At 40.1% G+C, this 12,367-nt stretch overlaps 1 protein-coding gene across 6 annotated transcripts in view; it reads left to right on the top strand.

Annotated features, from left to right (window-relative positions):
• NBEA (neurobeachin) overlaps positions 1–12,367 on the top strand; it is an 881,324-nt gene that overhangs the window by 428,452 nt on the left and 440,505 nt on the right. For 5 of the 6 annotated variants that reach the window (XM_089690860.1, XM_089690861.1, XM_089690858.1 and 2 more), the window contains 3 exons: positions 282–462; positions 4,169–4,296; positions 9,668–9,775. In XM_089690860.1, coding sequence (XP_089546986.1) covers positions 282–462; positions 4,169–4,296; positions 9,668–9,775 — 417 coding nt within the window. The remainder of the gene's footprint in view (positions 1–281; positions 463–4,168; positions 4,297–9,667; positions 9,776–12,367) is intronic. The other variant, XM_089690859.1, reaches the window with a different exon arrangement.

Below are 12,367 nucleotides of genomic sequence, written 5' to 3'. Positions count from 1 at the left end.
TGTTTTGCAATACACTAGCTAATCTTTACTGCCATTTGTCTTTTTAAAACATAACATTATTGTTGCCAACCCACATAATGTATGTGCTTATTATAGGTCTGTCTGAACTATGTGCCTCACTGTGATACATCTTTGCTAATATGTTCTGTCCTTAGCCCTAAGCTTGAATGCTCGACTTACACAGGCCCCTGAGTTGGGCCATTGCAATTAACATTGCCGATCACTATAATGAAATCACATTGTCATGTTTTTTTTTAATTTTCTTGTGACTTTGTTTTAAGACGGAACTGGAGAATATTGAAGTGACACAGGGTATGTCATCTGAGACAGCGGTGACGTTCCTCAGCCGTCTCATGGCCATGGTGGATGTCCTGGTTTTTGCCAGTTCCCTGAATTTCAGTGAGATTGAAGCAGAGAAGAACATGTCATCTGGTGGCTTAATGCGACAGTGCCTGAGGCTTGGTAAGTTCATGCTGTATAGTGCAGATGGTGTCTGGTAACCCTTGCTATGCAGAAGGAGTGTGAGCAGCCTCCTTCACGGTGTGTATGGACTGCTTCTCTATTATAGAAAGAGTTAAGGTTCCTTGCCTGTAGGAATACATTGCTGCATTTCACTATGGGAAGGTTTTGACCTAGTTCTAGATCTGCCTTGATATTATATATTTATAAATCACCTACTGTGCAGCCTTATTATACAGAGCTGAACAATGTGATGAATTCAGGACTTGCAGTCCCCAGTAGGGTCTTCAGAGAGGTTTTATAAATGTATTCTGTGAAATCTAAATGTATTTTATAGAATATCCATTCTTGGTGCAGCCACAGCTTATAAAAACTTAGCATGAACTTGTCACATTGAATTAACCTTTTCTGGATTGATAGAACATGTTTAAAAAAAAAAAAAAAGGTATTTTTTATAAGAATGGCTAATTTTTAACTTGCGGCATGTCTGTATTCTTTTGCTGTACTGAGCCCAAGTCAGGTGTAGAGGAACTGAAGGATTGCTATAGCTTGTTGAAAAAATTACCAAAATTACCCTGAACTGATATTTCAGCTTTGGGTATATGCTGTCTGATTTTCTACGATTTCTCTCTTATACATGTGGCACCCTGCCTCAGTGCAACAGGGATAAAAGATACTCTCAGCACCATCCCCTAAAAAAGATAATTTTTCCATTGTGCTTTTTCAGGCCAAAGTGATCTAATAAGCCCCTTTTGCTGGATTATTTTTTGTTCCTGTCAGAAGTTTGGGGGGAGGGGGGTACAATGTTACTCAGAAATAGAGCCAAGAATGTTCTGGAAAGGTTTTAATAAAAAAAATTAATCCACTGTTCAGTGATTCAACTTTATTCTTTAGTTAGAAAAAACAAGGCCTCAGTTTGGTTTTATTTGGATTAAAGGCCAAAATACCCACAAAGCTTCTCCACTTGAATCACCAGACCCTTTGTTGCAGTTGCTGCAGCCCTTACGGTAAAATAAATACTTAGAACAGCTCCAGAGAGAGCTTCTCTTCCTCTTTTAAGGCCTCATATACACAGGACGTTTTTTTCCTCCACTAGACACCTTTGCTCCAGAGGAAGAAAAAGCAGCGTAAACAAAATGTTCCTAAAGACACGTTTTCCAAATGCATTTAGGCACGTCAAGGATTTTGGCATTCATTCCATTTGCCAGAATAATACTTATAAAAATACTAATAATATTCTGGCCATTGAAATAAACTCTCAGACGCTAAACATGTCTAGCAGTTTTTCCACCAAAATGCTCCTCTCTGGAACATGCAAGTGATGGTTTTTTTCTGCCTCTAAACACTTCTACCTCTAAACGCCTCTAACAACTACGTTTTTAACACATGTGTACATGGGGCCTTATAAAGTAATTGCATATATTCTGAAGGGGCAAGTACCTATACCCAAGTGTCAACATAAAGAAAGGTTAACCACTTTGGGCTTGGTCATGTGAAGTCTACTGAAGGAGAGAACCATATGTCAGCCTCATCAGCAAGAGCTTTTGGGACCAACTATGACAGAACACTGGAGTAGCATGTTTTCAGTAACTATACCTTTTTCAACTTTTGACAGGTAGTATCTGGTTATTGTGAGTCATATCACTTTGCCCACTATCACTGTCTTTGTGTTATCTTATTTAAAATAGACTAAACATTTCTAGCAAAGTTCTAATGGATGACTATATTTTAAGAAAACAGAGGCAGCTGAGGTACCAAATACTTACAGTGGATATAAAAAGTCCACACACCCCTGTTAAAATGTCAGGTTTCTGTGATGTAAAAAAATGAGACAAAGATAAATAATTTCAGAACTTTTTCTATCGTTAATGTGACCTATAAACTGTACAACAATTGAAATACAAACTGAAATCTTTTAAGAGAGGTGGGGGTGGAGTGGAGGGGTGTTCAGAATTGAGTGATCACATTCAAAATCATGGTAAATAGGAGTCAGCACACACTTGCCATCATTTTAAGTGCCTCTGATTAACCCCAAATAAAGTTCAGCTGTTCTAATATGTCTTTAGTCGCATCCTACAGGAAAAGCCATGGTCCACTGAGAGCTTCCATCTTTGTTAAAAAGTATCAATCAGGAATAGGATACATAAGAATTTACAAGGCATTAGATATACCATGGAACACAGTGAAGACAGTGATCATCAAGTGGAGAAAATATGGCGCTACAGTGATATTACCAAGAACTGGATGTCCCTCCAAAATTGATGAAAAGACGAGAAGAAAACTGGTCTAAGAGGCTGCCAAGAGGCCTACAGCAACATTAAAGGAGGCGCAGGAATATCTGGCATGTACTGGCTGTGTGGTACATGTGACAACAATCTCCCGTATTCTTCATATGTCTGGGATATGGGGTAAGACGGAAGCCTTTTCTTAGGAAGAAAAATATCCAAGCCCGGTTACATTTTGCAAAAACACATATGAAGTCTTGCAAAAGCATGTGGGAAAATGTGTTATGGCCAAAAAGTTCAACCTTGGTTTCATTAGACCATAATTCCAAAAGATATGTTTGGCGCAAAAACAACACTGCACATCACCAAAACAATACCATACCCACAGTGAAGCATGGTGGTGGCAACATCATGCTTTGGGGCTGATTTCTTCAGGTAGAACTGGGGCCTTGGTCAAGATAGAGGGTATTATGAACAGTTCCAAATACCAGTCAATATTGGCACAAAACCTTCAGGTTTCTGCTAGAAAGCTGAACATGAAGAAGAACTTCATCTTTCAGCATGACAACGACCCAAAGCATACATCCAAATCAGCAAAGGAATGGCTTCACCAGAAGAAGATTACATTTTTGAAATGGCCCAGCCAGAACTCAGGCCTGAATCTAATCGAAAATATGTGGAGTGATCTGAAGAGGGCTGTGCACAGGAGATGCCCTCGCAATCTGACACATTAGGAGTGTTTTTGCAAAGAAGAGTGGGCAAATATTGCCAAGTCAAGATGTGCCATGCTGACACACTCATACCCAAAAACACTTGAGTGCTGGAATAAAATCAAAAGGTGCTTCAACAAAGTATTAGTTTAAGGGTGTGCACACTTATGCAACCATATTATTTTAGTTTTTTATTTTTACTTCCATCCACCTAAAAGATTTCAGTTTGTTGTTCAACTGAGTTGTACAGTTTATAGGTTACATTAAAGGTGGAAAAGGTTCTAAAATTATTTATCTTTGTCTCATTTTTTTTACATCACAAAAACCTGACATTTTAACAGGGGGGGTGTAGACTTTTTATATCCAATGTAAACCCCTGTTTGTAGGTCACCTTTTTTTTTCTAAATTCTAATTATTTCTAATTGGCTAAATAGAAATTCATTCCAAAGTAATGAGATGGACAAACATAATAATTTAAGTTGTTTCAGTTTCTGTATGTATTGGTTCCTTAGTCTCGTTTGTCATTACTACCCTTTGAAGAAAAAAAAAAAACTTAGCAGCACAGTCAGATCTCACAGAGTCTTGGGTCAAGGGCCTGTAGGTTTGGTATGATAATATATTCCTTTAACACATATCCACCTGACCTGCATTGTAGGTAAGTAAATGTGTTTTTTTTTTTTCCTTGTAGCAGATTTCATTATATAAAGTCTATTTCTCATAGTGTGTTAAAGATATAAACTACATGCGAGTCGATTTTGATTAAACCTTTTTTAGTTTGCTGTGTAGCTGTACGAAACTGCCTGGAGTGCCGGCAAAGGCAGCGGGAGCGAATAACCAAGCCTGCGAGCAGTGGAAAAATCCCAGATAATTTGCAGAATGTGCCAGCTACAAGTACAGCCAAGGTAAGTTCAGACTATATGCAGTCTATTTTATGTGGTTTAAAAAGACATCCAACAGTACTAACAGTCCTTGTAGGTAGGATATGATGCAATTGCAGCCTTATGTTCAACTGGGAAAAACAATACATAAGATTTGCATTTACACAAATTAATTACAATGTATTAACTGTAATTGTTTTTTTTAAATCCGGTGTGAATATGAAGCAGAGCTATATGATTAAAAAAAAACCATAAACGCAACAAAATAGAAAATCTTTATTGTGAAAAGAAAATGCACACCCCCCCTCCCTTGAACCCCTTTATTGAATGTTCAGCTGTGATGCTGCAAGTCTTTAATAAAAAATAATTCTAGAAATATTGTTATTATTTTCTTCCATTGCTTCCATCAGTGTCCGCAGAAGTATTCCTTTAAATGCTTTTTCAGCTTGGTTGCATATTCTTGTACTCTTAAAGGATAATTGCACTTAAAATACTTACTGGAAGTTAAAAAGAGTTCAGTGTTTTAGTGTACGCATATGAATATACAACATACATTTTATAATAGAAACTACTTTTTTTTTTTTAAACCCCCATCTGTTCCTAATGTTTCTTTAGGATCAGGGAAGTACAGTCTGTGACATTCTGGCTGACACATATTACAAAGTTTGCCCCCCCCCCCCCCCCATATACGGACAGCATTTTAAAGGTAGCCAGATTTTAGGAAATGGGAACACTGTGGTAACTAAGGGCGCTTTCTCACGGGTGGACCATTTTTCAGGTGGACCTGTTTGGACCATCCATTGCCCTCTATCGAGTGGCAGGTGTAAACGGACATGCACCCGTTTACAACCGCCTGCATCTGATCCACTAAAAACAAACAGATGAAGATCTGTTCATCATTGGATGTAATTTGAATGTAAACAGGCAGGTGGTTTGTTTATATCTGACCGCCCATAGAGGACAGTGGGCCATGTCCGCTCCGCTTATGCAGATTCCCCCGCTGAGCAGGCGGATCCGCTAGTGGAGTCCGCCCATGTGAAAGGGGCCTAAGGTGTCCAGATGCCAGAGGCAGTTCTGTGTAAACATTTCTTCTGTAGCAGGCATTTTCTTATACTTACATTAAAGCAGAATCTAGTTTGCCTATTTAATTCCCAGTAAGAAATAGGTGCACCTATCCTCCAAATACAGTTCTTGATGTTTTGCAACCAAGAATGAAAACACTTTCAGATCAAAGAAGCTTGTCCTATACCCTAGATGATTCTGATTCCGGTCTCCCTAAACTTGTAACTGTAGACCGTGGTAGCACAGGGCTTCTTTAGTTTATAGTACCAAGGGGTGAGAATCAGCAAGACCTTTTTTTTAACCGCTAGCCTACAGAGCACTTATACACCATTCATGCCCAGGCCAATTCCCAGCTTTCAGCGCTGTCGCACTGTGAATGAAAATTGCACGGTCATACAACATTGTACCCAAATTTTTATCATTTTTTTTGTGACAGAGCTTTATTTTGGTGGTATTTAATCACCTCTGGGTTTTTTATTTTTTCTTAAACAGACCAAAAACCACTGAAAATTTTGAAAAAACAAAACATTTTTTCTTTTTGTTATAAAATTTTGTAAATAAGTGATTTTTCTCCTTCTCTGATATGCGCTAAGGAGGCTGCAGTGGTGGGCACTGATAGGCTGCACTGATGGACACTGATAGGTGGCACTGATGAGGCACTGGTAGGTGGCACTGATGGGCATTGACAGGCATCACTGATGGGCACTGAAAGGCAGCACTGATACATGGCACTGATAGGCGGCACTGACTGGCACTGATATGCGCCACTAACTGGCACTGATAGGCGGCACTGATGCGCACTGATATGCAGCACTGATGCGCACTGATATGCAGCACTGACTGGCACTGATAGGCGGCACTGACTGGCACTGATAGGTGGCACTGATTGGCAGCACTGATAGGTGGCACTGATTGGCATTGATGGGTGACACTGAAAGGCAGCTCAGATCGGCACTGGTAGGCACTGATGTGTGGCACTGATGGGCACTGGCACGAGGCACTGATGAGCACTGACACAAGGCACTGATGGCACAAGGCACTGACAGGTGGTGCTGCTGGGGCTACACTGATCATCAGGGCACACTGATCATCAGTGCCCTGATGATCAATGTACATGCCCCCTCCACGGAAAGCCGATTACCGGCTCTCCTCTCCTCTCGAGCTGTCAATGTGACAGCTTGAGAGGAGAGAAATGCCGATAACTGGCATTTCCCTGTTTACATGTGATCAGCTGTGATTGTACACGGCTGATCACATGACCGAGCCGACATCTTCGGCTCTTTCCGTGATCGATGATCCGCTGTGTCCCTTGTGATCGATCGCCACGCTGCGCGCTCCCTGAGCCGCGCATGCGCGGTGACATCCTCCCAGAATGAGAGAACCACCTTACTATTACTATATGGTGTGCGGGAGGTGGTTAATGAACTTTTCTTTAGACACACAAAGAATAACACAAATGCTTATAAATGTATGCAATGAACACACGAGATGGTGATCATAAGAGAGAACTTTATTGCATAGCAGATACTCACGTGATACTCTATACAACATGCGAGTGCTGGCCGCACAGTGGTGACAGACAGCCTCTCCTCTGCAGGCAGTGTCCTCTGAGACAGCGATGTGTAGATCATGTAACATGGCTCAAGGCAAGACAGGAAATATATCTATCTGATCAGGACTTCTCCAGACTATCTGCAGCGCACTTGGAGGAAGGTGTATTGTCAAAGGTTAAACAAACTGAATTAAGTTGGATACTAGTGGGACTTATTGAATTTGTAGTATAAAGCTTTAGACACTGGTAAAGGATGAAATTAAATCTTAGAAAAATACTACTGCAGTGACCTGATTTTTTTTTTAAATCAGAAACATACTCTAAGTGATTAAAAGCCAAGCTGGGAAGAGGCGGATGGCCAATTATCATTGAGAAGCCATTATATTACTGTTCGGTCCCTTGCGAGTAAAAGAGTACATTCCATTCCCTCAGATGGCTCTTATTGGCCTTGTGCAAACTGAACAATACCTTGTAAATAAATACCATTAAATGAAATGTTCCTAAGCCCTTGCTCCCCTGCTCTTGGAAGATGTGTTATACAGAAGGTGTGGGTGTTAATAGAACTAGTGTAGCCTAAGCGTAGGGCAACACATATGATCAAATCTTTAGCTATTTGTTGTCCATTTCTTTAGCAGCAACACTGAATATGAAAGTATTTTGAAATTAAACATTAGAAACAAATATATTAAAAGGAAAATATTGAATTAAAATGTAAATGTGTGCACACTAAAGAAAGTGTTAAAGTGAACATTTGCTTGTTTAAAGACCTCCTTCTAACCTAACTGACCTGCCACACTAAGTATTTGCAGAAATCTGTTACAAAGGAATGGAACTACCTCTGATAATTCTTGTCTATCGGTCATGTAAACAGATGCTGAGGTACTGGTGACATGGGTTTGCACTCCCCTGTACTCCAGTGAAGGAACTGTACCTTCAAGTGAACCCCTCACCCTTTCAGGTATGATACATTGGCACAACAGCTGTAAGGTGCCTGTACATACCATATTTGCTTTAAGTATACCTATCCAGCTGCTAAGTCTGGCTGTGTGGATTATGCTTTACTTGACTTGGAAAGATTTCAGAGCACTGTCCATGCACCTCTCCCCCTGCATTCCTCTGGGCTGGTCCCAAAGAACCATGCACTTTGAAAACTGAAATAAAGCATACAGCATGTACCCATGTTTGGAGGCACTTGTGGCATAGAAAAGGACAATTTTCTACTTCTCAGTAGAAATGGAAAACAGGAAGCCTTTAACTTTTGAGTTATACTGATACCTACAGGAAGATTGGACAATAGCCAACAATGTAAAACTGTAGACCAGCCCACGAAAACCCCTTTTACTACGTTAACAGCATGTCTCTGGTTTTTGCTAGCATCCTAGGATGGATGTCTTTCTCTTTAGCTCTGCTAGCATGCTAGTTCTTTTTACTGTAAATTTTTTTTATACACACAAGACTCTTTTCTTCATCACTGCTGGAGTTTTCTCTCTCCAATCGCAGGTATTCGGCACAGTGGTCCTCAGCCTTGCTTTTTTCGTTCTATATCTGGACCACTGGACTGGATGTAGCGGGGTTAGCCAGAAAGTGGGGACCTGGGTTTCAACATTTTTCAAAGTTTGCTGTAGAGCACTTTCTAGGTCAATAGTCAGTGAAATTGCCTCAATGTTAGCCTTGTCTCTGGGGACTCAGTGAGCAAGCCAGACGGGCATGCTAACTCATTTACATAGGTTGTTGGGTGCCTATTTCTTGTTCCCACTGGTTTTGCCTCAGAAGTGGTTAATGCTATGAAACCATGCACTGACACAATTTGCTGGGTGGAATGTTGTGCAGGCATGCTCCAAGCTCTTTCCCGCCGTACAGTGTTGAAGAAATTTCTTCTTATGGCCCCTCCTGCTTGCAAAGAGCCATGTAGAACTTTGATCTGTTCCTGCTGCCCACCATTTTGGTCACCTCTGGTCCTCCACTTCTATGGTCCTCCTCTTCTATGGTCATCCACCGGTTCTCCAGGCTCCTCCTCTTTGGCAGGTTCCCCCATGGAAAGCTGCACTCCATTGACTCAGAACAGGTGGCTTGGTCCCTCCCCCTTTTCTCCTTAAGACTTTTAAACCAATTTAAATACTTGTGTCCCTCAGTGGACTCCAAGAAAGGATTTTGCAGTGAGTAAAAAAAATCCTATTTTCTTGCTTATCCTGACTCTTTTACTTCCAATTCCTAATACTGAAATCTGTCTAATGAGGCCAGAAACAGGTATAATAACTTGATAGAAATTCTAACATTTCTCATTCCATGGAGCTGTTTTTTAAATTTCATCTTTGCTAAACAGGAGTATTTCTGTTTTTTTGGGGTCTACTGTTTTAGGATGTCTAAGATGGTATGGATAAAGTATCCAACCAGGGGCGGACTGACCATTGGGGAACTCGGGCTCTGCCCAAGGGCCCGGGGTCAGTAGGTGGCCCCATGAGATGTCCCTGGTACTTTTCATAGGCTTTTTTGGGTGTGATTTGAGTGTGGGCAAAGACACAGGGGCCCATGATCCCCTATTGCCCTGGGGCCCCATGAGTTGTCAGTCCGCCCCTGTATCCAACATTGTACAACGTACTTCATAACAATAAATATATATCCCTGATATTGGCAATTTGCCTTTTGTTCATTAAATGACCTTTCCAAATTCCTGGTCTGAATTTGTCCTCAATGGTTTTAATATATTTACTGTAGTTTTGTAACACTCTGTCCTTATTTGTTTTGAAAATTACTATAATAATAATATTTATATATCTGTAGACCCCTGTGGACAATGTTTCTGGTAATCTTTCACCAATCAAGGACCCCGATCGGCTACTCCAAGATGTCGATATTAATCGCCTCAGAGCTGTAGTGTTCCGTGATGTGGTAAGTGTGCTTATTTCTCCTATAGTGCTATAACTGACATTTGACGCTTTACCGATGATATTGGGGTAATCAGATCAATGTCTGACCCCAGAAGGGCAGCTTTGCTGTGTCTAATATAAAAGTGAAGTTTGGGGGAGTCATTTAAAGAGCTCTCATGTCTCTTACCCAAAACCTGTCTTATACTGGCTGCCATACACACAGCAAATTTTAACCAGTTTTCAATTGCAAAAACTACCAAATGGATCAATGCTCCCTTCCAACAAGAATTTCCATCAAAACCATATTTCAGACAAAATTGTCAATACTGGGGCAATATTTTGTTCAGGCTGCCTTAGGTAGACTGGAATAATGACGACCTTTTCTACAAGCTCTTCTTCTTGTGTCCTGGGTTTATTATAGTACATTTTACTGCTAGAGTGCACTTTTGCAGGCAGCATCTGGTCAGCATTATATGCAGAACTACTTCTCAGCCCTGCGGACTAACAAACGAGAGAAAAGGTTTACAGAGACTGTCACTTTCTGAAGAAAACATTCAAAGCTTGGCTCCTGTAGTAGAAGACACTGAGTGCCTGGTGGCTGAATGTCCAAACTCTGCTGCCATCTAACAATTCAGCCTTCAGCAAAGTCAATAGTGTTTAATACTGCGTCCCTTATTGTGCACTGTGGTTCCTTCTGTTGGTCCCTGTGCAACAACAGAACTCAGGAGGGTTGAGAGGGCCGGTTGGAGGAACCATTGAGCACAGGAGAGGAGACACAGGTGTTTGACACTCCCATAAGTGTTGAATGCTGAAAATTACTGCTGAACAACAGCAGAGTGTAGATTTGCCAGAGATGTATAATATTCAGTGTCTTCTTTTTCAGTAGCCAAACATTTCAATTGTCTTTTTTTTTTTTTTTTTAAAGTAACCGTGAACTAAACCCAAACTTTGACTCCTTTTATTATCCCATGGAGCCTTTTACCCCATTGGTTTTCTTGCTGAATTTAGCCACCAATGTCCAGAGCTGGACAGAAGGTGGGGGGAAGGGAAGGAAAAGATAGTCCCAATTTAACTTTTGGTTCAGTTGTGCCCCTTCACCTAGTGCCCTGTGCTCTGGAGTTTGACTGCCACTATTCCAGATAGAGCACTGGTTGGCTGGTGCTTTGACCCATTTACTTGTTTTGGCAATTAGAATCTACCCAAAAATAGTCAAAATTGTAGCATTTCTGTAAACCTCAATTTAACACTAAACCCCTATGCTTTGCCTTAAAATTAATCCGTTACACTTAACTTTGCCCACTGACATTTAACTTGACCTAACCCAACCCTAACTTTTAACCCTTATTAACACATTTAGCCCTAACTTGACATACACGTATCTCTAGAAAATGATCTCAAAATTATGTTAATTGTTAAAAGGTATAATTTTAATAAACCATGTTTTATGTGTTATGACTGTAAGTAGCACCTGAAAAGTCCCAATGCTTTTTGTCTTTTTTTCTTTCTAAAACAATATATTTCTTGGGATGGTGGTGCATATTGACTTATTTAAGCCATCCTCAGCTAACAGTACCTAAACTCTATCATTGGTAAGACCCTGCCTCCTGTTCTGCCAGGCTTACAGCCCCAGGTGTGGCTATTCATGGCTATTCCTTTGTGAGGATGCTCTAAAACAAAGTGCAGATGTGTGCACTAAGCTATTTGTTAGATTTAAATCCTGTTATTTTTCATCCTTTTTATATAGTACACTTTTGAGTTCAGTATAACTTATCTCGTGAACTTGTGTTACTACTTGTGGCCAGTAGACTGTGCTGTAGAACTATAATATGGATTTCTAGATCTGTAGTCCAATGTCCCTTGGAAACATTGAACTGTTTTTTTCATTTGCTCTTAATATAAGTACAGTATTCCTGTAGTGTAATAAACAGATGTCTACTGACCTGAGCCTATTTTTTTGTTTTCTAAGCAAGAAGTAAAATGTTTGCGTCAGGAAAAGTAGATCTCCAAACCAAAATAAAACACTATTTTAGTCCATATATATTTATTTAAATGTGTTTTAAAATGGACCTGTGAAAAAAAAAAAATCTAAAACAATAATATGCATAAATTGCAGGCACTTGCACATACCTTTTGGAGTCTTCCCCATTATTCTCAAATCCTACTGCTATTATTTTTTGGAAATCTCTCATTGTCAGAAATCAGATTTTTTTTTTTCTTTAAGCCATCAGGCTCTACACAGTATTGTTAATGTACCATGTTTTCAGGCAGCTGGAGAGTAAGGTGTTGACATAGAACTATGGGCAAAATCAAAAATTACATATACATTACAGTCTGTCACAAGTAGTAACACATTGGTTTTTGTTTTTTTGAGTCTCCCCAAAACAGACTTTTTTTACCTGCCCGTCCTGCTAGTAGATTTATGTTTTCACTTCCTTTAACAGGGTGACAGCTGTTCATTCTGCAGTGAAAATTTTCTGCAGTGTTGTCTTGCTGTGGACAGGGCAGTTTTCTAATAGCCTTTAAAGCAAAGCTAAAGTGGGAAAAAAACTGCAAGCAGGCAGGCTCTTTATTGCAGAAGAGTCACCGTCTCTTCTGCAATAGAACAAATGTACTA

Source organism: Staurois parvus, unplaced genomic scaffold (genome assembly GCF_062004578.1).
Source record: "Staurois parvus isolate SC_StPar_1 unplaced genomic scaffold, SC_StPar_1.0 ptg000544l, whole genome shotgun sequence".
Taxonomy (NCBI): domain Eukaryota; kingdom Metazoa; phylum Chordata; class Amphibia; order Anura; family Ranidae; genus Staurois; species Staurois parvus.
This window is presented reverse-complemented; position numbering and strand designations above follow the sequence as displayed.